A 26451-nucleotide genomic window follows, 5' to 3' on the forward strand; every position below is an offset into this window, starting at 1 on the left:
TTGTATCTTTAATGAAAATGAGTAGTCTATGGACTTTAAAGTTGCACTGTTAATAAAACTTCATCTATGAATCCAAGTATGGTATTTATTCTTCACAATGTAGTTAATGCCACCAAAGACATATTAAGTGATTTCCCTTTAAACTTAATTTTCAGGGTTGCTATGCATATACAGTAACTGGGCAACTATGCTTTGGGGGTTTTAACTCCCAGGTTTTTTTCTAAACCAGTAATTAAAATTCTGATTTAGAATGGCATGACCTGACAAGCAAGTCTGGCAATCTGCGGTGAATCCCAAGTGATTTTAAAGTGACCCAACACCTTTGAATACAAATGCTTAGTGTAACTTCAGTTGGATATTTCTGTTGAAAGATGCAGTTTCCTTTAGCAAGTGAATGGATAGATCTCACTTTTAATTCCAGCTAATCAACAGTAAAGAAATAAGTTAATGGTGATTTAACTTACTTGAACAGAACTGTGGTGGTTTTTTTCCCTTCCCTCTTAAGTTTGGAAAGCATGACCTGAAGTTCTGAACAGCTATTTTATTACTGAGGGAATGTGTTTGGGTGTGCAAAGCCATCTGGGAATATAGTATTGGAGTAAGTCCTGTACGGAAAGAACCAAATTTCTTTGTAGCATGGGCCTGTGCTGTCTGTCTAGAAGGGGCTATACTGCTACTTGTGGCTGGATTTTTCTGATAAATCCACCAGGCTCAGAAGAAATATATATAGTGTGAGCAAGTGAGTGACAAAGTGCAGGAGTGGAAGGGGCAAACCAAAGTGATTGTGCGTTGAAGTATACATGGCTTTATTTTAAATCCAAGATTATGGAAAGCTTCTGTTTACTCAGAGTTGAAGTGAGTAGGGATCAAGAGAGAATACTTTTATTAACCTGGTACTTAGCTGGTCTTTCCTAAACATCTTTTTCTGCATATCATAAAATAATCACAGATCCTCTGAGAATTTTTCGGTTTGGGTAACAATGACAGAAAAGTGCTCATCAGTACTAATAGGGGTCTCAGTTTGGTCTTACATATTCGGCCGTGTGGAGGTGCAGTTGTTTGAGAGGCCTAGCATTAGGGGTCTTACTGTTAGCAGTCTGGATGAACATGTTAGTAGACTTGCATAAGGTAAGCACTTCTGTTGATCTTAAGCTAGTATTTCTACTATTAAGCATTTGAATGTACTTATTACTCGAAATCTGGCATATAAAACCCCTTTCAAACCATCTGTGCTTCATACTAAACATATTTCTGCAAACTTTGTAGCATAAATGCAGTTCACGATACAGTGAAGACTTTGTGCTACAGCTGGAAAAAGAGCTGGTCCAAGCCAGGCTGAGTGAAGCAGAATCCCATTGTGCCTTGAAGGAGATGCAAGATAAAGTTCTAGAGATGGAAAAGGTAAATCAAACTAGGACCCGCTATATAAAATAGTACTAGAAACAGAATACAGGTCCCTGTCATTCTTTGCAAAACTGTGCTGTAGGATCTTCTCTTCTATGCTTTCATGACTGCAAGATACTTTTCAAACCTGAAGCTAGCATAGCAAAAACCCTAACATTTGTTTGTACTGGGAAAGGTTTCTGAAGAACAGATCACTTTTCTCCTGTTCCTCAAGCCCACTGCGATGGAAGACTGCAATTCTGATGGAGTCTTTACAGTAAACATCAATTATTCCAAAATTATAATATATCCTGCAATGAGAGCCGCAGACTTAGGGCGAGCATTGAGGTGATGTGAAAGCAAATAGCTTGGGAGGGGAGAAGGAAAGGCTTCAACATTTCCCATCCCAGATCTGGAGTTCTTGAGTGTCTCCACTGTTTGGTATCAAAATCTCTACTGCTTTTTGAGTGTCATCCCAGCTAGTAATTTATTGATGCCAGAATTCAAACTGTACTCAAAACAAATGTCAACCTCTATTATACCTTTCTTTGAAGAAAAGTTAACTGGAAAAAAAAAAATAAAAGGAAAAAAATGAAAGAAATGAAAGAAAAAACCTGCTAATTGACCTAACGTAAAGTATGCTTTTCAGATACTTTTCTATTGGCTTTGGAAATTGTTTCCTCAAGGAAATCTTAAAGACATGTAGACTCAGGAGTGTGGCCAGAACTTACTAGCTAATTAGATTAACCCACTGGAGTAAAGATTTTACTTTTTTAATTATCTGAGTGGATTGATGGGAGTCTGACAAGCTAGTAGTGTGGTAATTTTTACTGTACTGAACACTGGTGGAATTCAGGATCTAAGGTGTTTTTCGAAGTTAAAAAAGTGACTACTTAACCTTCGTCAGCATGAAGATACCAAACACTGAAAACTTAAAGAAACTGGAGCAGTGGAGGAAGTTCCAGTGTACCAGACAAACTGAGACATACAGCAGTATTTCAGTCTGTTATAATGAACTTAGGCAGATGAGAAGTGACTGAATTTAACTCAAATTCCTACAAATACAGCTCTTTACTGCTGCTAGTGATGTGTTACGTAATTTGGGAAAATTCTGCTCAATCCAAGACTTGCATGGCTATACTTACAATGGTGTAAACATTCAGAAACATACCCTATCACTTTGTATATTTGCCAATATTTGGATCCCATGATTTTGACACATGGAGATGCTAATAAATGGCTGAGGTGCTGTGTTCTATTAATGTTGATAATGCACTTTACTCTCAACTCTCAAGAAAATCTGGCAACTGCCACAGTATTACTTATCTACAAAAATACGTGATTTTGCTGAAAATTACTACTGAGAAATACAGTGGAAAGTGATGAAGCACAGTTCAACTTCAGATATTTGGTGACCAATGATTCGATGTAGGCATATTTTAGTTAGGCAGATTATGTCCTTTTCCTTCCCCTCTGTGTTTTTTTTCCCAAACCTCCATTGTTTTGCTTCCATCACTGTTTTCCTTTCCCCAGGTCACTCCTGCTATGTGTTTTCCTGTTTTCTGTTTAGCTTTCTCTAGTCTTTCTGCTTTTCCCTGGTGTATTTTTGTAAACGTCCATGCATCTTCATTTGTAAGACATTTTCCTGACTGACTGTTGTTTATAAATATTAATGGATGGTTCCTTTGTCAACATACCTTTTTTCCTTTTCAAAGGCAGATGACCTACTTCCCCCAAAATAAATTTCCATTTATTATTTTTCCTATAAGTCTAAAAAAATGTTGTAACTCTAAAGGTGTAATTTCAGTTCTTCATTTGTTTTACTTTTATCAACTAGCTCAAAATCTTTCGGATTTCTCTCCATATTTTTTATGTGTGCAAAAAACCGTAAATAATACTTTGTTAGGGATACCATCTGGGGAAATGTGGAAGTCAGAATGCCTAAAACTACTGTGTCAATTTTCTTCTGTATTTAGCAGTTGGAAGATACTTATACGCTCATTATATCCAGGAACTTTGATTTTTGAGGTATTTTCTTTAGCAAGGGATGTGTAATAAAGAAAGTTTGGTTAGTAATAAGAGTTATCATTCCACGTCTATATTCTTGGAGTGGATCTCACCAAGCATAATTTTATTCAAATACATATTTAAGAGGATGGTTCTTGTTGCAGAGGAACAGCTCTCTCCCTGATGAGGAAAATGTTGCTAGACTACAAGAAGAACTGATTGCTGTAAAATTAAGAGAAGCAGAAGCTCTGATGGGTCTCAAAGAACTAAGGCAGCAAGTCAAAGATTTGGAGGAACACTGGCAGGTATGGGGAGTAACACACTTTTAACAATTTTTACTTTCAGTGACTCATAAAGCAAAAGGCTATGAAATTATGAGATGCAGAGATCGAGTAGAAACTAGGGATTGTGCATCAAGCTGCTGAGGGGGGAAAATCTTTAAATGCAGATGCCACAAGAAATGTCACTTCCAAAGTATGTTAGAAATTGGTCCCTTGTTGTTACTGATGGCAGAAAGCCTGTGCTACCAGGTAACCATTCTGGTAGAAAGGAAATATCTAGTCAGTACTCCTACTTTACTAAATGTTAAAAAGGGCTAGAAGTAGGCAAAAGTCTCAGGATATCCTTGCAATTCACTGACCTACTGTAGTTGGGAATGACTGTCCTCAGCTTTTTAATTGTATATCCTTAAAACTAGTAAGTCTCTGGGGGGTTTTAGTTTTTAGGACAAACAGGAGCATTATGGTAACTTGTTCCTGTATAACTCTGAGACCTTAAATCAGGCAACACTAGGAAAGCTCAGGTGTTACCAGCAATGGCATGCTGTTTTTCTAGCGTCATCTAGCTCGTACCACTGGAAGATGGAAAGATCCTCCCAAAAAAAACACGGTGAATGAGCTACAGGATGAGCTGATGACTGTCCGATTGAGAGAAGCAGAAACTCAGGCTGAACTGAAAGAAACCAAACAAAGAATGATGGAGATGGAAACACAGGTATGTTATTGAACACTAAACATTTGTGAATTGAGCTGCATACTAGCAAATTGATTTCAAATGATACATATCTGATTATGATCTTTATCATCTACAAGGCATGACTTTAGTTCCAAAATGCACTTTTTTTTAATGCTGTTAGACTAGGAGGGAGAACCTAGTGCATACAGTCCAACTTGCTTTAAAATCTCTGTAGTCTTTTCCAGGACTAAGTTTTCTAAATTTCTCATTTGGACTAACTGGTAGACTCTCTGAATGCATGTGAGCCCTAATTCATGAAATTGTAACTGGTGTGACAATAGAAGTACATATGAGGTGGTTTAAATTTCACAGACCTAATTGATGATTCTGATAATAGTAATTGTAATTATTTAAATGGCAGTGTTTTCTTCTGGTGAAATTGCCTATACTAGATTATCTACTGAGGTTGTGAATGTGGTTACTGAACTGGACTCTCAGCAAAACAGCTGCATGCTGTCAGGTTCTTTTAGCAGAATCTTTACCTTTCATGTTCCAGAAAAGTAAAGTATGATTCACAATTGCTGAGATTTGTGCAGAAAAGACAAAAATAACTTCTCTGCCAAGATCTCTTTTGTGCAACCAGAGAATAAGTTGTTATTAAGCAAACAAATCTGAAATGGAAGTGCACTAAACTTCATGAGTTCATATTGCATTGGTGAACTTTCAAGTGAATCAATAAGCACAATGTGCTGTTGATTGAGAACTATTTGTAACAGGCTTTTGAGAAATTTTCCCATGACATACCTGCTAAAAGTGACTGTTACTTGAAAGAAACCTGTGCATCCAAAAGGCTAAACAAACAAACCAAAACAGTACGTGACAAGCTTCAGCAGTCCCAGAAACTGGGAGAGCACGTTAGGATGTGTTGCTAAACAGAGATGAGCGAACTGTGAGACGCATGGTTGCTTATTTCTGACAGAGGCAGCGCTTTTTTCTATGCCAACTGAATGAAAGTTTCCTCTTGCCTTAACTTTTAAAATTTTCATTGAAGTGTTACTACTGTTAGCTACATTTAACGTGTGCTTTTGGTTTGTTACTTTTTCTCCATCTGTGTATTTTAGTCAGTAGGGGGCAGAGGTATTCTGCCGTCTGAATTACACGTATTAAAGTCGCAAGACCTTTAGGTATTTCTCTCTTCAGTGTTAAGCGTGGAGTCTTTGTATATGCTGATGCTGATTAGCTGTCACTTGACAGAAATGCACTGGTTCTTGTGTTATGTACTGGTCTATGCACAGCCTCGTATAAAAAGGCTATGACTTGTACTAATGTACAGACCTTAATTAAGGTGCCGTGTTACTTTGAGGAATTCACTGGACAGAGAAACTTGCACATAATATTTCTGACGTATCTGATGCTTCTTGGATGCATCAGCTTGTTGCTGTAGTTGAGATACAAGTTCATAAAAATCTTTGCCTTACCCAAACAAGAGGTTGGGAAAAAATATCTGTAAAGGAGCTTTGTGATGTTCTTACAGTGAGTTATCTGTTGTTTAAGAGCAATTTCAATATCCTGGTCGTAAACCAAATGTCACGCAAACTTTTCTGATTACACTTAGAAAATTCTGAATGCGTTTTCCTCAAAAGTTTTTTATAGTAGAAGATCTATAAGTCTTTCTTGTCAGACCTCAGGGAGTTAAACTGATATCAAAGATCTTTCTTTAACATGCATTTTCTTTCTTTTTTTGGTCACAAATTTCAGAATCAGATCAATAGTAACCATTTACGAAGGGCAGAGCAAGAGGTTACTAACCTACAGGGGAAGGTACAGTATCTTTCTGCACAGAACAAAGGACTCCTTGCTCAGCTGAATGAAGCCAAACGTAGACAAGCAGAGATTGAATGCAAGGTAAACAACATCGTAAATAGACTTGGTGTGCCAATGAATATGTACTTTTTAGTCTTGTCTGCTATTTTTAGATAGAATTGTATCTTAGCTGAGACACAGAAATCACAAAAACAAAACTTTCTTGTACTGATTTGACAATATCACCTTGAATTTACCATCTTACAAAAATCTCTTGAGGTTTTGACAGAGCTGCTCCTTTGTGGTCCCATAAAGATGTGGTTCTGTTCAGAAAAGTGTGTGTGTGTAATACATTAAAAGACACAACAGATTACACAGCAGATTCTGATCACTGTGTAATCTGTCTTAAGTAACAGAAGAGATTAATTACTTCAACACTGACTATTACTGCAGAATTAGTTTAGGTTCAAAAAAAGGGAGTAAAAGTAGTATTTGGATGGAGAGATCTACAGAAGGGAGTGTTACAGTAGTCATTGCCTAACAGTAACCAGACTTTAAGGGGACCACCCAAAAATACTTGGCAAAGAGCAGTTTTTATGCACAAAAGAGAACCTAATCTATGTTTAAATCTCAGATTTAATTAGTTAATTGTGTAACTAAATCCATAACCATTTACTTATGTCTCTAACATGTGCACACATAATATGGACAATAAATAAACTATGTCTTACAAACTTTTTCCTCTTAAATTGCATGAAAATTTTCCTGAAATTGCTATTGATACTTACTTCATAAAAGGGCATTATTAGTTTACAAATATTTATATTTTGTTAGAGACATGAAAACATCTTTTTACTTTAATCTTATTTCCAAAAGATTTATGAATAGCCTTCTATGAAATCAGCTAGTGCTGAACAGTCAGTAATTTCTAAATAGGATACTTATTAGTATGTTAAAAATAGTACCGTAACATGAGATGAATAATCAGAATACTATTTATTAAATGTGGCTCTGAATTTGCAGCTTGAGAGCAGATGCTGTTCTCTAACTTGTTGTTCATGATCATATCTTAGTTTTGCCTTTAATGTAACGGAACTTTTTATGTGCACCACTTGTTTCTGTTCTCATTCATGCAGAACACTGTTATTGGTTGAATGTTTGTTTTTCAGTTTTATCCAATATATGTGCATTTTGTTTGTAACACCATTCATACCCCAAAGACTGCCTCAGCTGCAATTTCATCAAAGGCTTCTGTGGACAATGTGAATCAAGAATGTAGTTTGTCACTTAGCAGGGAAGTGAAATGACATTCTTATTAATATGCATCATTTTGCTATAACATCACACTTTTCCAGTTTTTACAGATTTTCATTTCTTCTTTTAATTTATTTTCTCCAAAGTAGTACAGAAATCCAGGCAATTTACTTGTGTAGTAAACTCTCATCTTCTGTTCATTACTCAAAGCCCAGTGTGTAATTTATAACTAGCAATTTCTCATCTTGGTTTCTGGCTCTTTCAGCAAAATGAACTGATTTTTATTGTTATTCAGTTCCATTTTAAAGAAATTTAAGAACAGTAAATAACTGAGATGTACCCCAGATATTTCAGGGGTTTTTTTAGGTTTTAATTTCTCTTGCTGCCCTGCCAGTTTTTGTTTCCATTGGAACCTGAATCTAAAATGCAGTGAACATGTAACTTCTACTGACTCCTCAAACTCCATCAAAGCTTTTAGGAAACAAACCACTGAATCTTAACTAGAATAAATTGCTGCTTCTGACTTCCTTTTTTGTTTACCATAATTACTGGTTTCCCAAGTGCTGACTTTTTAAATGCTGAGATTCTTATTGATTTTGTTGTGGTTGTTGTTTATATTCACGATCTTGGTGACGTGTCTTTCCATATAACCCAGAGCTTTTTTGTCTGGTTGGATTTTGATACTGAAGGTCCTCATTAATTCTTAAGAGATTTAGAGAGTGTTGTCAATATTCTGCAGTTCTTATGTTGACTCTAAAAAGAGTAGTATGTCTTTAACCAGGCTAACATGTTAATATACATGACTATTCTCACTGGGCTAATTTACTTGGAAACTTATGTTCTAGCATGGGTTGAAGTGTGATAGTGATAGACAGAGCACCAGTCATATTTTTTTAGAGATTCTCTGAAAGTAGCCACGGTCAATAGCTAGTGAAGTAGCTGTACTGACATATACTAACATTAGATCCTGAAATTTGTTTTGCAGTCACTGATAGGAAAAACATTACAGTTTACATTGTAACATGTTTTCCAAGTTGATATTTATTTTGTATAAAATAAAATATTATCAATTTGATACATATACATTACCGTAAGTTCTACTGTTTAACTGTGACCTAGACTGTGACTTCTTGGGATGAGGCTTAGTATTTTACAGTATAGAATTCTATACTGTTTAAACACACAAGGTTTTTTAGCTAACTGTGTTGAAAGATGCTTAAATTTAACTTGGTAGAAACTACCCTTCTTCAATGTAGTTTCCCCTCATATTTCCTTTTCCCTCTACTTCTGATACTTCTCTTGAACTGTCATTGTGACTTTATTCCCTAATAATTGTACAAACAATTCAGCAATGTTTTACAGTTGTAATAAAGTGCCGTGTCATCAAAAAAATAGCAATGTTAGACAATATATGCAAGTTTTAGTGTTCTCCCACTCCTTCAATGGGACATATCTTGGTACTGCTGTTTCAAATTTATGAAAAGCTTTTCCATTTCAAACTCTTAGCTATATGATTGTATACAATTAAGTGGAAAATGCGAGGATGTAAAAAGCCATTACCCTTTGACAGCTGATTTGTAAGGACTGTCACTGTTTCCTGTTCCTTGCTTTCCACATTCAAACTACTAGAAGCATGTTTTTTAGCTTAATGTAAGATTTGTGCCAAATGCATTCACTTGTTACAGAAGAGACTATCTTAGATTCCTGTCTCCTCACCTCTGTACCGCAAAAAGTGAAGGAAATGCCTGCTTGGGATTGTTTAAGGTCATTTCACTGTGTGAGGAAAATGAGTTTATAATGTTAAAGTTAATTGAAAGCAAAAAAATAAAAGCAGAAGTTTAAAGTAGAAGGAGACACATTATGCTTGTCAAGCCAAAATCTTGCAATGTTACTGCCTTTTTCTGTATTAACCAGGTGTCCTATGGCTGCTGTGTGAGGCACATGTTACAATACAAGTGTGAAGGGCTGGCCTCCAGCAGCAACAGCAGACTTGTCATACCCACACTCCTTCTAGATTTAGGTTCAGTATCTGTAACTTTACTAAATAGTGCTGCTACCAACTTAGATTTGACTTGAAATGCAGATGTAACAGGTAGGTTGAATTGAAAAGACTACTGCTGTAGAAATACCTGAAATAAAGCTGTTTAATATGTTACTGATACAAAAACTTTGTGTACAAAACTGATGAAGAAAGTTTGGGTAGTTTTTCAGGTAATGTCACGGAGTAACACAGACGAATGTTTTGTTTTTGTAGCACTAAATATTTTTAGAAGTTCCACCTTGCATCTCCTTAAATCTAACAGGTTTGTTATTCCCAGTTCCATTAGAAACTGATGTTTGATTTTTCTACTTGTTTTTCAAGTAATCTGAATTCATGCTCTTGTTTTATTTCCGTCACCACATCCTGGCTATATTTCTACTTGAAGAGGTGTATAAAAAAAAATTATATTTGATTTTTGACTCCCCAGTTGTTTTGCTATACAGCAAGAACTGTTACATTCTTTCTGGAGCTTGTATTTTTTCTTTAAAGGATAGCTTAAAATATGTAAAAAGAAGTTTTTGTAGCAAGTTGCATCTCATACCATCTATACAGCAACATTTTTCTGGCTCTGGTGTGTACTGTTATGTTTGTTGCTTTTTATCTGACTACTGCTTCTGCAGCAAGGACTTAATTTCAAATTGTTTCTTGAAACACAGCACTGATCTTTCTATCAGCTTTGCAGAAGAATTTACAACATAAGATTTGTGCCTCATACCAGTCTTGTCTTTCCTACCATATCAACTTCTGTGGTAATTACTGAGAACATGCCCTGTTTCAGAGATAAAGCATCAGTGCCATGTACAGCAACACTGTTGACTCATCTCAGATACCGAAGTCAAGCCAAGCCAGTCTGTCCTTTAGCTTTCCGTTAAATACATGCAACTCTGTGGACTTGTGGGTTTGGCTTCATTCGAGCAATCATGCAGGAGAATTTAGCAATAATGGCTAAACTTTGCTTAGCACATGATGGTTTCCTCTGAAATGGACTCCACTGATTACAAATGCTGTTAGTTGGATCATGCAGATGATGCTCCTTCATTACAGGCATCCTTTTCTAAAAGAAACAGCATGTTTTCAAGTAGCTACTATAGACAAGCTTTGGTATGTTCAATTTGGTCTCAACTCAAGTGTCGCATGAAGGGTGGTTGGGTACTGTTAGATTGAAGCACACATTAAAGTAACTGAAATACTGGATCTGACTTACAGTGACTATGATTTGCAGAGTTAAACCGATCTGCCATAAAAGTAGGTGTACCTGAGCCTCGTCTGTCTCTTCCTCAGAATTATTTGCACTCCAGTTGAAAGTATTGCTCACTCAATACCTATCACTGTTTTCTCTCTGTGATTGTACCAAGCTGCTGACAAGATAATATTGGTTTGTGCTCTGAAGCCTCGAGGACTTGCCTCATAGAACAGAAATAAGGAAATTTCTTCCTCTCTTGTCCAAACTCAAATGGCCTATCATTTGTAGGCAAACTTACAGGTTAAACTTACACCAGGAGTCTGACTGTAAGTTACAGGCTTTAGAATTTTATTCTAAACTGTCTTGCAAATCTTTGTTGTATACTGTGAATAACATAGCTGGACTTAAATGAGGTTGAGAATACCTGTGTGGGTTTTTTTAATATACAAAGAGAATAATGAAATAAGTAACTTGTGTAACTGCTGTTTCTTTATATATCAAGTCAAAAGTTGAACATGAGCTGGTTTTTTGTTATGTTGATACTTTTCTTAGTTTACAGTCTAACAGTCTAACATTTCTGGAACACAAGACCTGGAAATTGGTAACAGCATATTTTCAAAACTACACAGATGTTTTTAGACTATTATAGTTTAGGATCAATCTTAGATGATTACACAATTCTATGGGTTAAAATGAAATTTGGGTTCTTTAGAATATGTCTTATCAATAGGCAGGATATTTCACACAGCGTTTTCTTTACTTACATGATTTGGGGTAAAAGCAATGCAGAGTCTTTAATCAACTGCAACCGATATTTCTTAGCTTCAATCTGTTACTGCTTTCAGAGTAAAGAAGAAGTGATGGCAGTACGGCTCCGTGAGGCAGACCGCATTGCAGCTGTGGCTGAACTCCAACAGCATATTGCTGAACTAGAGATCCAGGTAACAAGTGATGGCATTAAATGTGTAACTTGAATCTGATTACTTTTTGTACTTTATGGTTTTTTCTTCTTCCACTTTCTTTCCTTGTTGACCTACTGTGAATACAAGGCACTACTTTGCAAAGTAGGATGAATGCTATATTGCTGAATGTGCCTCCTTTATAAGCCAAGGCCTTAAATCTGTTTTGTGGGCCTACTTGTGAGCTGTTAATAATTGCTTCCATACAAGCACCATGCCACAGGCAACACTTTTAAACTCTGACTTCTGTATTTGTTTTTTGTCTTGTAATTGGCGATTTTTACCAGTTAATAGATGAGATTGAAAGCATCCTCTGTCCAAAAAATTGCACACGTTTTGATTCCAGCAACCATTCTTCTCTGCTTACTCTTCTGCTAAGATCACTATTGGAGGGTTTGTTGTAAATCTCTTACTCCCTTTATGTAAATCTTGAAACCAGGAATGTTATTACTGCTACCAAGTCACTGTAGGAAGATGCATCCTTTGGCCTCTGTGGTGTTCTTTATGCTTTTAATTCCTTTTGGAGCTTTCTGTGTCCCATGAACTCGCTGCTTCTTTGAGAACCAGAAATGACTGTTCTTTATGTTTTCTTGGCTTTGAAAAATCATGATGTCTTACTGTATTCTGTCCTTCCTATACTCATATACTCCTGTCTTGACTGAATTCTGCTGTGCCTATCTGCAGAGGTTTTCTTGGTTATTATTCCTAAGTTACAAACTAGTTGCTCTCTAGTTTACTTTTATTTTCAACTGGTATTGCTAGTGTCTTTCTTCCCTCTGAAATCTTTCCTTCAAGGTGATGATTTTACTGTATTGTGTCAAAGCCTTTTTTCCCTATGATTTCTCAACTACTGACATCTTTCTCATCTCTTCATATATGTAATGTACAAATAAATTTAATGGAGCTTGCAGAAAGAATTTTCACTTTGGATATTTTTCCTCTAGTGCAGCGGGCAATAAATTGATGAAAAGATAATGCAATCATCTTTTAATCGCATAATGCTTAGCTAATGCAGTGATCAGTACATTATACATACTTAGATACGTAGAGTAAGTATATGAATCATTTATCATCTAGTAAGATAACAACAAAGTAGCTGAGTTTAGGTCAACCTTCTACACAAGTGTCAGCATTTTACTAAAAAAAAATAAAATCAAAGAATACTTCAATGTGATTTTGTAGGTGAGGAGCCGGTACTCATTTTGCATTATTTTTATTTTAGCACAGACTTTAAATGCTGTCCTGCTTCCAGGATATGGGTCTCCCAAAAAGTACTCTAGTCTTGATTTTATGTAATTAAGAAATTATGAATCCCATAATGATCAGTTGTTTTTGTTTTTGTTTTTCTGATAGCTATCACACAATTAGAAATGTGTTCATTCTTTAATGTAAATACTTGACTTTCTGTTGTTTGACTGATCAAATCATTAGTGCTCAGTCATTTCATAGCTCTTTGCTATCCCCTTTCCATATTTCTGCTTAAGCTATGGGTGCCAGAATTGTATGCGGATTTTTTTTAATATTTTGTCATGGCACAGGTAATGAAGTTAAGTGCAGGAGCATAATCTATTTTGTGACTCTGGCTAATACATCCAAAGATTATACTGTCTCTGTTTTGTCATGATATTGCACTGTCTCATGTTTGGTGGTTTATCCACATAATCTCTCCTTCCTTTTCGCAATCATCACTGTGCATGATACAATCTTTAGTTATGCTTTTTTCATTTTTTTCTGATCTTCTAGATGGCCGTGTCTTTTGTGTCCTACTAAAGCACACTTCAGTTTCCAATCTTTTTGGTGTTCGTAGATGATCACGTGTTAATGATTTCTGATTTATAGTCTCTTAGTAAGATTCCTGATTTTCTGCACAAGAAAGAATGGCTGCGCTTCCTTTGCATATGGTCTGAAGCCATTCTGTTGCTGTGGTTCATGTTTCTAATTTAATGAGTTTGCCCTCTTAGGTTTTGGTGAACTACTCATCTCAAACTTATACTAGCCTGAAATACAGCTTCTTCAGTTGTGAAATACAGGTTTTGAGCGTTAACTGTATAAAGACACTAAAAGTGATTTAGTAGAATAAGTTCCTCCGCCAATTTACTTGCTTTTGACACTCTAGATGTGACTTGCAATGCTTTTATTGGCCTGTGACAGATCTTTTTTTTTTTTTTTTTTTTTTGGTAAGATTCTGTAAGCAAATAGGTATTTTTGAGCAGTGTGTTTTGCCAGCAAATATGAAACTTATGATCACAACTTCCTTTTTGGGTACTCATGCTCAAAGGCCTCTGAAACACCTGCACCAAAAAAAAGTAATAATGGAGTTAGAAAGTCTTAACTCCTAAAGCTTGTAAACTGTAAGACATGCAATGGATAACAGAGCTTAAACAAAAGCTGCCTTTTAAGCAAATTGAAAATCTAGGTAACTTCTTCCTCATTGGAGAAAGAGCTGCCTCCCTTTGTCTTCCATTCAGCTTGTCAACTGGAATTGCTGTGACCTGATGTGGGGAGCAGAGGGCCTTTTAATCTGGACTTGTGTTAATGGCTTGAAATGCAATATTGAATACCATAAATACACTTAGCCAATCTTAGAGCGTAGGTGTCAGTCTCAAAGTAATTGTTCTTTTTACATGGAGCATCACAAATAGGTCTGCTTGTCATATTGTTTCAAAGCTGATAAAGATGAAGGGAGGAAGTTAACTTGCCGCATAACCTTCCTTTTTCTGAGGAAGGTGGTGCTTTTCTAAGAAGCTTTAGGGATTCAGTGCCAGGTCCACAAGGTCCATAGCAATGTTTAACCTAAATGGTGTACTTTTATTTTAAATGTTCGTGTAGGTGTAGGTGCAAGACACTGGTTTTAAATTTGTAATGCAGAGTATCACTACTCCCACATAAGAAGTGATCTCATGTCACACTCAAATGCTAGATTTAAATCACAGTTTCTGGGTAACTCCTTGTTTTGGTTAGCAATAGCAACAGAGGGGGAGAAAGAGAGAACTCTCTCATTTAAAAGTGGATGTAATTCTGCAGCAAGATGTCAGATTATTATTATTAGGTTAAGAAGTTATTTTTTGTATATTCTGAATATCATTTTATTTTTGTCAGGTATTCAGTTCCCGATGCTAAGCTTTTAAACTTTCGTGTAAGCATATTGAGGTACAAGGAATAGTCCAATACATGGTAGATAGTTTTAAACAAATGTATGAGTCATTCTTTAGCAAAAATAACACAAAATTGAAGTGTATCTGAAGTTTAACTTACGTTGCATATACCTAAGCCCCAGAAGTGGCAAAGAAAAACACTGAAGTTACGTATAAACAAAGGCTTACTTTGTCAGCCTTTGTTTTCTCCTCTTTCCTCTCCTTATTTTTCTCTCAATTGCCAGTTCAGCTTATGAAACTCTTGGGAAGCAAACATAGCTTTGAAGTATTTAGCAGGCTTCTGGGCTTCGAGCAGGACATTTAAGCAAATTATTAACAAAAGAAGAGTGGATTTTTGGATGGCTGGACTGCTATATTTTGTACCTCCACACTGAGGAGAAGCTGTTCTCTTCAATATGTGTTCTACTTTCTCACAAAAGTTATATGTTCACATGTTGTAACTGACTTGTTTTGGCCAATCTACTTGTACTGATCCTTTTTTTTCCCATCTGTTTGTAAGATGTAGAGAACCAGGGCTAAGGAATGGATATTGTCTCTATGTCTATAGTCAAACAGCAAAACCTCAGGTTTGTTTCCTCAGGGAATTAGTCTTTCTTGTGTTCAGTTGAACTGGTCTGATAGCTTCAAACTGCAACAAGCAAATGCTTTTAACTTCTTGATATCAGCCTTTAAAACGCTATTGTTTTTAGCTCATGTGTGCTTTCCTAAAGCTGTCAAGAAACGTCTACCAAGGTTTGCTACACTTCTGGCATAATAGCAAGCGTTCCTTCTGATTGCATATGGTGGGCAGTCCTGTTGGTCTGTTGGTGTCGTTTCTGTTTCTTTTGATTGTGGTGTGCTTTTTTTTTTGTTCCCCTGCAATAGTTGCAGGAAGGACTGACTAAAAAGAGGCTTTAGAGCAATTCAGGCAAGGTTAAATCAGTTACAAGCTAGGATCAATCAGTTGACTAAGGTAAGGAGCACTAGGCCAGTGAAAGTGTAGGCAGACTGAGGAAGCAGAGCTGGGGCAGCTGCTGTCTCTGCTCTGCAACTTAATCCCTCTCCCTCCATTTCTATTCAGGCTGGTGACTTATGGCATCCTCCTAAAATTATCCATGGTTGGTTTGTGCTGGGGAGGAACAGAGCATGCTCTGTTATATAGAAACTGGCTTTAGGTCTGAGTAATCTTAAAGCAAAAATGATGAGAGTTCATTCTTCTTTTCATTAGGTGGATCTGGACAGGGGGTAACATCACTTCCTCCTGATATGTTTCCTGGCAGGTTCAGAGAACTTTGTCACATTTACCCTATCTCTAACTATGTCAAAGCTGCTCTGAGAACAACGCTAGAGGAAATCCATGATTGTGTTAGCTCTCTCCCCCACAGTTTAAACTTTCAGCACTATTTCGTTAGAATGAAGCCTTTCTATGACCTCTGTTTAATAACTTTTCCAAGTACTGACTGTTGAGTAAAGAAATTGTTTCCATCTTTTCAAGTTACAGGAAACTTTTTTTTACTCTTATCAATAGTGGCGTGTGATGTTAGTGATGTGTTTTTGAAAGTCTAGAATGAGTCACTGTAAAGTCACTGAAAGGACACTAGTTACCACATTTACACTTCTGAATAACCTTCATTTACATTTTTAATGCAGTGTCTTTTGCCACAGAGAGAGAACTTGAAAGCCTCCCCTGGAAAGAGGATGAGGCAGATTGTTACCAAGTAAATACTTCTAAGGCAGAAAAGATTAAACTAAGGGTCTAAGGCAACTGTCCTACCCTCTAGACATTTTTAGTAAAGACAATACACTGTTATCTGAGGAACAGCAACCATCTGGTATACCTGCATTTTGGCTGCCTATAAAACCATTTGGTTTATTTTTCTATGTTTTAAAGTTCACAGATATTAAAGTGAAAACAACCCTAGATTCTTTCTTATTATTTAAAACAGCTAATTTTCTTGTTGAGGTGTATTTATTTTCGTACTCTTATATGATCATCAAGAGTGTTTTATAAAGCTGCGTACTTGTGCTCCTCTGGAGATGAAACACCTGCAACTGAAATTTGATTACATTGATCTTCTCTATCTCAGACCTTGGTCAAGCAGCAAAAGCAAGCTTAAAGCCTCCAGTGTGTTCCAGGTGGTTTCCAGTGATTGATTTATTTCTTCTTTAAACTTTGGTTTGTCATTACTGCTAGACTTGGTTTTAGGGGGTACTATACAGTCACAGTTTGAGGTATTTAAAATCAGCATTCTTTGAAGCAGACTGTCCCTGCCCTCGTGTTGCCAGCTGTGCATCCTGGTCCTATGCTGAATGAGTATGGAAGGTCTCAATAGTTCTCAATAGGCATCAGGTGTGTTCCTTGAGACTGGATGCTGCTTATTTTGAGGATACAGAAAAGCTGTTTTTCTCCTAGACAGCCAGACAAAGGAGGATTTAAGTATGGTACTACAACCAGGAATCTCAACTGATACTTATTGGTGGGCAGAATTTTTCCTCACTCTAAGAAGCAAATCTGGGGGGAACAGATTTTTCTTCTCAGGAGCTCTCAATATACTATATCTCTTGGCATGCATGCAAGTACAGTCAACTCTGGTACTTGAGAGCAGGACGAGATGAGAGCTTCCAAAACTGCAGGGGCCTAAGTGAGTTCTGTTTAACAGCTGGTGGGGTTTTTTTGATCTGTAGGGCTCATTTGCTGCTTTGCTGCCTGTACTGCTCCCACTCTATGCACAACCTGAGGCAAGAGGTTGGTTGCGTATTGGCTGCTGACACTGTGCGTTCTCCTGGAGGAGAGGTGATAGCTGGCCGCTAGGGTGGTGGGTGCAGGGTTTTCTAACCTTGCTAGTGCTGGTGGAGCTGGTCTATTGAAAGAGATGGTAAGACTGGGGGGAGTTATTAATCTTCAAAGCAGTGAAATGGAGATGATGGATGTTTATTTACAGTGTAACACCAACTGGCATTACTTTTCTAAGAACCCTTCTGGGAAGGGGAGGCAGGCAGTGCAGCGGTGCCCATCTGTAGAACCAGTACCCCAGGGAAACTGACGTAGAGATTCATTCACATCTGACTGCAAGGTTGTTTTTTAACAAAATTCCTGGTTTCCAGAATTGGCTAGCTTTCATTATTTTGCTATTCTGATAATACACTTTTCTGTTACCTGACTTTTTCACTGTGTATTCATTTTAAACTTGAAATGGCTAGTATTTGCCTAGAGACCAGCTATTCTTTGTGTCATGAGCTCACCAAATACCACAGATTTTCTGTAATAATGCTCACTCTCAAAAAAACCCCGAACCAACAACCCACATCCTACATGTATAATCTTAGATTAAAAGAAAAATCATGAAGAGAGAGATTATTTATGCTTTTCTGTTTTAAAAGTTGTGATGTTCATACCTTAAAGACTTTTGAAATGTAAGTGGAGTCTTAACATTCACTTTTGAACCAGTACAGTTGATCTAAGTGTTTTCTTCAGAATTACAAAACTACTCAAGCACAGTAGTACAAAACTATTCAGGCATAGTATAAAACCAATGCAGAGTGAAACGCCTGCTTCTTACTGAAATAAATGTTACAACAGGAAGCATTCAACAACTAAACTAAAGCTACATTAAAGCAATTTAATTTTTCTTCTATCAGTGGGGCTGCCTAGTAACTTATGAGGAAGCTGGACCAATTTGCAGCCACAGAATGTGAAAATGTAATTTAATGGAAACAGAAACCCTGAGATTTTAGGTATTTTATAAAATTGAAAGGTAAAGCCAGTTTCAGAATATAGAAGGGCCTTGAAGCAGGATAGTCAGCTCCCTTTTTCCTTGGTGGTTTTACAGAAGACACCTTTAATGTCTTTTGTCCTTGAGCACCCTTACCAACTAAGAGAGTTGAGATTAATTTGGCTTAGCTGTGAAAGACGTGCTAAATCAAAGCATCCTGATAGCATGTGTTTTCCAGCACATCCACATGCCTCAATACACAAGGCAAGAAGCTAGCAATGACAATGATACTAGGATAGACAAAAAAGAAACGTATCAAGAATGTCCTGAATGTGAGCTCTGACCTCCCTGGCTTCTGGGGTTGGACCATGGAGAGTGCAGGTAGCCTGCTGTTCCCCAGGTCAAGTTATCCTTTGATCTTAATAGCTGAGCTTCTATCTGCTATAGCTGGTTCTTAGGCTGAGGTGGCTGAGGCCAGACAAAAATTAATCCATACAAGACTGATTTCTTCCTGCCTGAGCCTAGAAACTTTTTCAATGTATACTGTTGAACCCTCAGGAGGAGAAATGAGTTAATCTGTTGTTTAGAGGGTTATGATACCTGGAAGCAAAATGAAGGACAGCAGCAGTAGAACAGGAAGAATGGAAAACATGCATCTCCAGAGAAGCAAATGAATGATAGAGGGCTAGTAGCTATTCCTGGAAGATTATTATCATCAATTGCCCTGTAGTATTATCAACTAACTAAAGAAATGCAACAGCCATATCCTGCAGATAGTGAGCCGAAGATTAAATCTGCAATAATCCATCAGTGCTATTATCTAATGTCCTTACCTTTTGTTTCAGTTCCATTCAGTACCTGTAGTATCTTCACTTTTCAATTTCTGTCCCATTTCCATGTCACATGCAACCCAGCTAATTCCCTGCCCCTCTGCATCTTGGCCAAGTTTAATTCATGTTCTGAACTGGGAACAAATATTAACTGACAACAATCTCAGTTGCTTCATGACTAGGTCAGTCCCAAGTGTTAGAAATTTTACTTATTTAGCATTATATTATATTTGAAACTGAAAAATCCAAGCTGAAGCTGCTCAAGCTTTCTTAGTTAAGCTACTGAATGAAACATGAAAACAAAATCCTTTGTGCAGTTTCTGTGTGTGTCAATAAATGTTTGGAGCATGAGTGTGCTGCTGTCTCTGGGGCTTTCACCAGTCACCTAGATTAGTGCCAAAGCACAGCTAATGGCATCTAGAATTGTGATGTACAAGTGGGAATCTAAATGGCGTGGGGGCAAAAAATAGGGTTTATTCTGCAGTGGTAGAGGTTTTCACTATCTCAAAATGCACACATACTGACAATACTCTTAAAAAGAGATGCTAGGATGATATTAAGATCACTTGATTAAAATAGGTTTTGATTAAATAGGTTTTTATGGTAATTGGGAAGTACTAGATAACGTGTCGTATAATCTATGTTAGGTTAAGAGGCAAATCTAGAACTAGAGAATTTTGGGGGGAAAGTATTCTGTCTTTGTGCCAGATACCCACAGACAACAGGGAAAGCTGTTTATTTTGCTTTCTGTAATGGTAAAAGTAATTGCCATGTTGAAGCTTTTCCTGCCAACAATTTTTCTTTTTGACTTCTGTCAAGGTACCCTAATGAAAAAATACCATTAAAAAAATGTAAGTTGCTCACATTAAAATTTGCCTTTGATTAACAAATGCACATCAGGAGCTGAAAATTGCTAGAAAATAATCTGAACTTAAAGCAAATATGGAATATGGCTGGAAAGTGCAACACTTCTGCAGATTATAGTAATATTTTGTACTTATATGAAAATAAATATACGTATTGATGAGAAATATCCATCTCTTCTCACAGTTTTGAAGAATGCTGGGTAATTTAAGAATCATAATCTGACAGATAAAACTACATTGTATAAATGTTTTAGTTCATTTGAAATATGTAAGCTTTCAGCTATCTACTTATTACTTATTCTAGAAATTAGATTATTTTGGTAAGAAAAAATGTTTTAATACTATAGTGCCAGACACATGCATGTTTTCCAGCGGTTTGCTGCTGCATCTGCATGAGTGTCTTTGAAATAACTAAATTAATGGCATGATCAATTTCGCCTATCAAAAAAAACTATAGAATATGTCTTCGCTGTTGCTCAGAGAGATGAGGAGAAACTGTGAAGAAGATATGTTGTCTTAAAATTCCTCCTCTGTCATCCTTCCAGTTTATTCGCTGTAGATAGACTTTGTAACTTATAGAACATGGGCTTATTTAGTTACCTAGAAATATCTGACTTCTGTTGCAGCCAGTTAGAAGGATCAGCTTCTGACCTCTAGTGTTTTGAATGTTGCAAGAGGAAGTTACAGCATGACTTTTCTTTGAAAAGTATTTTTGTAGAAAATGATATTGCAAGGTTTCTTTTTTGTGCTAAATACTTTTTTGTGAATTGTCAGCTCTACAAAATCTGTTAAGTTCTGAAAGGAAAACTGAAACTTACTTGCCTTTCACTAATAATGAGGATCTTGCAAGCCAGACTTATGCCCTATGTTCAGCTCCAACTGATTTGAGCTAGAGTCAGCAAATTTACCTGTCAAATTTTTCTGTGATATCTGCATTAACTTTACAGTGTTGTTTATGGAATAAAAAGGAACAATATAAACACTTAAATATAATAGTGTAAAACTCCCAATATGTGTACTCTACATGGGCATACACTAACACCTTTCAGCTATTTGTGCAGGGCCAAACTTAAGCTAGTAAATGTTTTTGCTTCTGCTGTTAGTTTATGCTGACTCAACTTTAGGATGGCTGTTCCATGTCCTCTGCTGCACTCACTTTGAATGTAAGCTCAGTTATGTATTACGTTCTGATATTAAAAGGGCTATGGCACCTATCTTCTATTTATGGTAAAACCTTGCTTTACTCTTGCTTTTTGATACTATACTGTATGGTTACATAGTCATTTGGAGTCCATAGAACAAGAGGCTTAAATGGAAGAGTCAGGGTTCCAAACAGAGGGGAAGTACTTCGACAAGTATTTCTCCCATATAGTCCTGCTGCTAGATGAGATCAAGTCGTGCTCATAGTCTGGGCAATGACTTTTTTTCTATATATGGATGTAAACAACATAATTTTTGATCTGCGGGTTATGTTGTTTCTGGTTTGGTTTCTCCAACACCACTAGTCATCCTTGTAAAGAGAGATGATGGGTTTGTGGCATTTTTTTTTCACCTGTTTAGGACAGGAACAATTAGTAATGCTGTTAGTATTAGCCATTTTTTGTGACTTTGAGCCCTATGTTGCCTTGGAAGGTATGTTCAATATGGAATTATGCACTAAAGGATCTTGTACCTCCATGTTGCAGATTCTGTGAATATGACAATGTTATTTTCGAGCAATATTGTAAGGCATACCTTGCTGCAAGAAGTAGTCTGCAATTAGAGAAGATGCTTTGAAATTGCCAAAACTGGCAGTGCTCAAGGTTGTTCTTTTCATGCAGCAAAAGGGTTTGGAAGGTGGTATATTGTCCCTTCCACTAACATTCTGGTACATGTTCTGTTCTGGTGTTCACATTCAGAGGGATGTTTTAAAATAACCACTCCATTAAAGCTTTTTGTCTTGTATTTTGAAGAACAGCTGACACCTTTCTTTCTAATCGGTACTTAAATCCTGTTTGCAAATGACTTTGAACGTGCCTCGTGTCAAAATTAACTGTTTGCTTTCTTCAAGTATAATTAAAACTTCAGTAAAATGAGCTACAGATAGGAAAAAAAAACAGATATTCCCATATAGTATTTGTATTTCTGTAATATATTGATTGTATGTGATTTGCAGTCAAGGTAAAGATTTATATAAAATCAAGGTGCTTCTGTCCTCTAAAGCCAGTGGCTGCCTCAGAAATTACTCAGCTGCGAAAACACAAACAAAAAAAACCACCGCTCTTGACTTACTAGTAGCAAACTGAGGACATGGGCTGCCTTTTCCATCAAGGTGGTTATTTATCTCAGATTTGCCAGGTTTGGTTCAGTCACATTATGATTCCCTTTAAAGACAAGCTGAAAATTAGTGTTGCAGGCATTCAAGTGTAAATGACACCTTCTTGAGCATCTTGAAATTTAGGAGCTGCATTTGGCTGACAAATGAGGGAAATCTCACATTCCTCTTTTTCTCTGGCTTTTTACTTGCCAATTTTGATCTGTACCTCTTGCAGTATTGGTGTTAGGGGACATACTTCACTTATGCTCTCTGGAACTCCTATATGATAAATACCACAATATTTTAAATGTTACAACTTTTTTTTTTAGGGGAGAAAAAAGCCTGTCCTATATAGTGTTTCCAGCACATGTCCTACAATACAATGAATGAACATGTTTTGTTTACTTGTGACTCGGAGACAAAGGGAAATTCCTTGTTACTAAATGAAAACTTCACATTAGCGAAAATAATGTAGACTAACGTAGGCTTCATATATTGATAGTATTCTGGAGGGATGCGTTACTAAATTACATATGCAACCCTCATGTACACTGGATGTGAATTCCACCTGTGAAGCTTTAATTTTTCATGGTCCCCCGTAGAACCCTGCCTGTAGGATGGTTGGTATTGAGGTCAGTTTGGTCTGAGCTACTGACACCCCTAGTTACCTGCTGTAATTTGAACTAGTTGTAAAGTACTGGATGGTGTCTGTGAATAGCTTCTGTTCATGACAAAAATATGAAGATGGTTAAAATAAGATTTTAAATATAGAATATCTGTGAATAATTTGAATAAGATTCTTTTTTTAACCAAAACAGAAAGAAGAAGGAAAAATTCAAGGGCAGCTTAATAAATCTGATTCTAACCAGTACATCAGAGAACTGAAAGATCAGATAGCTGAGCTGCATCATGAGGTAAGTAATAAAATACTGTCTCTGATCACTTGCACCTTTTGTCTTTTCTTTCATTTGTAGTAGGTTTTGCTTCTCTACTAGTTATTATAGCTTCAGTACCTGATTTTGCTAACATACGTTATTTAAAGTGAATGCAAGAAAACAAACTTTTATACCTGAATCTTGCCCTTATTCTGGGATGTAAAAGAGCAAAAAAATTGCTTAGTTACATGATTTGACCGTGAGATCAGTGTTTACATTCTGTCTTAGTTTTTTTCCTTAATTTCATGAGTTGATCATATTTCACTGTGTTGCATTTATTGTATTTGGAGCTGTGTGCATGAAAATAAGCCCTTTTATGTCTTTATTTGCTACAACTTGTAAGGCTAACGTAGTTAGAAACTAAACTGCATTTTTGCAAGTAGAACAGTCCACGTTTAGATTTTCTTTTGGTTCTTGATAATGTGAGAATGAATTAAGTGGTAGTATACTGAGGTTGCTTAAAAGAAAAAGGATGCTTGCTTAATATCAGTTAACAGATTTTTGAGTTTTAAACTGCCAAAACCTTCAACCTATGACATTTCTGTCTTCAAACTTCCTTGCTCTAATAGTTGTAGCAACTTTCTGTTAGTTAAAAAGATCAAAAGGTCCTGAAACCAAAATGCCTTATGTAACCACTGTGCTCAATGGCTCATTTCAGTTAATCCTGAATTGTGAAGAAATGTCTTTACCTAATACCACACTGTGTGCAAAATGCGCGGTCATCTTTGCATTGTAGTCTTCTTCTGTTTCTAATATACAGCTCTGATAGTGTTGCTTAAAACCACAGTATCACAGAGCACTGCAAACTAATTACTTGTTTGTTGCCTTCTTGCTTTTGTTAAATAAATGGGTTATTTATTTGAGTGTAGGTAGTGTTTTCATAACAACCTTAGTGGATTCAACCTTTTAGGATCAATCCCTTGAGAGTTACAATAAAGTAGAGGATCTTGGAATGCTGTCTATGTTATAGATTGAGGATACTCTCTAGGGCCATCGGTCCAGCACCTTTACCAATCATTAAGCTCACTTAACAAGTTTAAAAATCAATAACCTGGTGTTTTCCATTAAAGGACTATAACTAGCTTGTTTTGTTCCTTATGAGAAAGTAAGTTACTTGTGGAATTCCCAGAAAACCAAATATTTTGCATTATGAATAAAAAGGCTTCCACTGCTTTGGAAGAAAACTAGGATTGCTGTTGGAAAGCTATTGCATCATTTTATCTATACAAACATTTGTCATATGCTCAGTTGTCATACGGCTTACAATTGTGTATAAGCTAATGTGAACAGGTTGGAATGAAGATGAAGTTTGTTAGCTCACAGACCAATGATGATTCTGAGTAATAACAGTGATTCCTAAACAGTTAAATCTAGACAAATCTTTATTACCATTTCAGTTTGACTGAAAGAAAATATCATCTAGGGAGAATATTAATTTCAACAATAGCAGAGTTGGACTAATTCCACATAGAAGAGCGCTCCTCTTCCAGATGTGTGCTTTGTTGTAGCTCTATTTGTAATTTCTAAACTAGGTAAACACTATAGAACAAAGTATCTCATTCTAGAATAGATAGAAACAGTAGGAAGAAACTCGGTGTCTAGTAGACTAGTTCTACTTTGGCAGAATTTCTGAATGCTTCCTTACACAGAGTTTCTTAAACCTTAGAAGTCCTTGTTTACTAATGACTATTTCTGTGTTGTCTGTTTCCTCCCAGCTGTTACGTATGTCTCTTTTTTAAATTAAGAGTTTGGAAGAAATGCACAATCCTTTATTTTGAGAATAACCCACTGGGCTGATTTTGAGATAATGTAAGGTTTAAGTCTGAAATGTATGTAGTATTTATAGGTAAGTTGGTGCTAATAAATAAAGTATTGGATTAACATAGCTGCTAAGTAAAGAACTTTGCAGTGTTTCCTGAAACAGCAAAATCTGAATAAAATTGCAATAGGAAGAGGGGAAAAATGTTTGCCCTCAACTGCTAAGTGTTAGGATTAGTATCATTTAGTCAGTACCAATTAAATAAACTAACTTTTTACATCTGCACTGAAGTATCTTCATGTGTAGATCCATTAATGACCATGCTCTTTGGCTAGCTGCCTTTTGATTCTACTTCTGCAAAAGCTAAAAGAAACGTTACAAATTTGTAAATTCATCTTCCTGAAGATAGGGTGATGGTATATGTGACATGCTGACCACAACCTCGCAACTGGTTAACATGTAAAAGGCACTGCTGCCCAGGGTCTACAGCTAAATCCTCTCCAGTGATTCCCCTTTGTAATCTGAGCCCACTGAATAATTTTGGTATTCCTTTTCTGAGCTCAAAATTCTGCATGCATCTTAAATAGTGTTCAGCTTGCAGCCTAAAGGATAAATTTCAGCTGCTTTTATTATATTAGTCATCTGAGAATAGTAATGCTACAATCACTCTTCAAATCATATTATAAGAAGACTTATTGGTAGTAAATTCAAGTTTTTTGTGTTCCTGTTGCTGAGTAAAACTGCACATACTGGAAACTAGTAATATGGCATCCAAAGCGGAACCGATTAGGCACATTGCTATTAAATGTACAAGGTAAATTACATAGAAAAATATGATACCTTTTTTCTTACCTTTCAAATAAGGTAAAATAACTATAAGTGAAATTACTATATTGGGTTTTTGGTTTGTCCTAACAAGATACCTGCCTGATTCCTCCTATACCTAGCCAGTGGATTTCTGTAATATGATAAGCTGAATTGTTTACTGACTGCTTCACAGTAGGTCTTAAACTCGTATTTGATCAACACTTAGGAAAGCAAACAGACAAAAGCTGGAGCTTTGGGAACATTGTAACAATGTGAGTTCTGTTTTAGACTTCTGCTTTGTGCATGCCACCTTAGATCTACTCACATCACTCACATCGCTCTTTCTTTGCACTAACTTGACTAACCAAATATGGGTTAGAATCAAAATATTTAACATCATTACTATGTTAAATGCTGAATTCATACTTAAATTCCTTAGTGCAGCCATAACTTCACTTAGAGTTCGCATAGATGTAAACCATGTAAAGCAATTATTATTAACTTGCAGTTTTAACTTCAGTAAATAC

General features: G+C 36.4%; 1 protein-coding gene across 7 annotated transcripts in view; it reads left to right on the plus strand.

The window, feature by feature from the left end:
* The window catches only part of EVI5 (ecotropic viral integration site 5), a 107342-nt gene that overhangs the window by 63696 nt on the left and 17195 nt on the right, over nt 1-26451 (plus strand). For 6 of the 7 annotated variants that reach the window (XM_065841702.2, XM_071810428.1, XM_071810429.1 and 3 more), the window contains 6 exons: nt 1267-1401; nt 3555-3695; nt 4225-4383; nt 6103-6249; nt 11471-11566; nt 23242-23337. In XM_065841702.2, coding sequence (XP_065697774.1) covers nt 1267-1401; nt 3555-3695; nt 4225-4383; nt 6103-6249; nt 11471-11566; nt 23242-23337 — 774 coding nt within the window. The remainder of the gene's footprint in view (nt 1-1266; nt 1402-3554; nt 3696-4224; nt 4384-6102; nt 6250-11470; nt 11567-23241; nt 23338-26451) is intronic. The other variant, XM_071810427.1, reaches the window with a different exon arrangement.

Source organism: Patagioenas fasciata, chromosome 6 (genome assembly GCF_037038585.1).
Source record: "Patagioenas fasciata isolate bPatFas1 chromosome 6, bPatFas1.hap1, whole genome shotgun sequence".
NCBI classification, from domain to species: Eukaryota; Metazoa; Chordata; class Aves; order Columbiformes; family Columbidae; genus Patagioenas; species Patagioenas fasciata.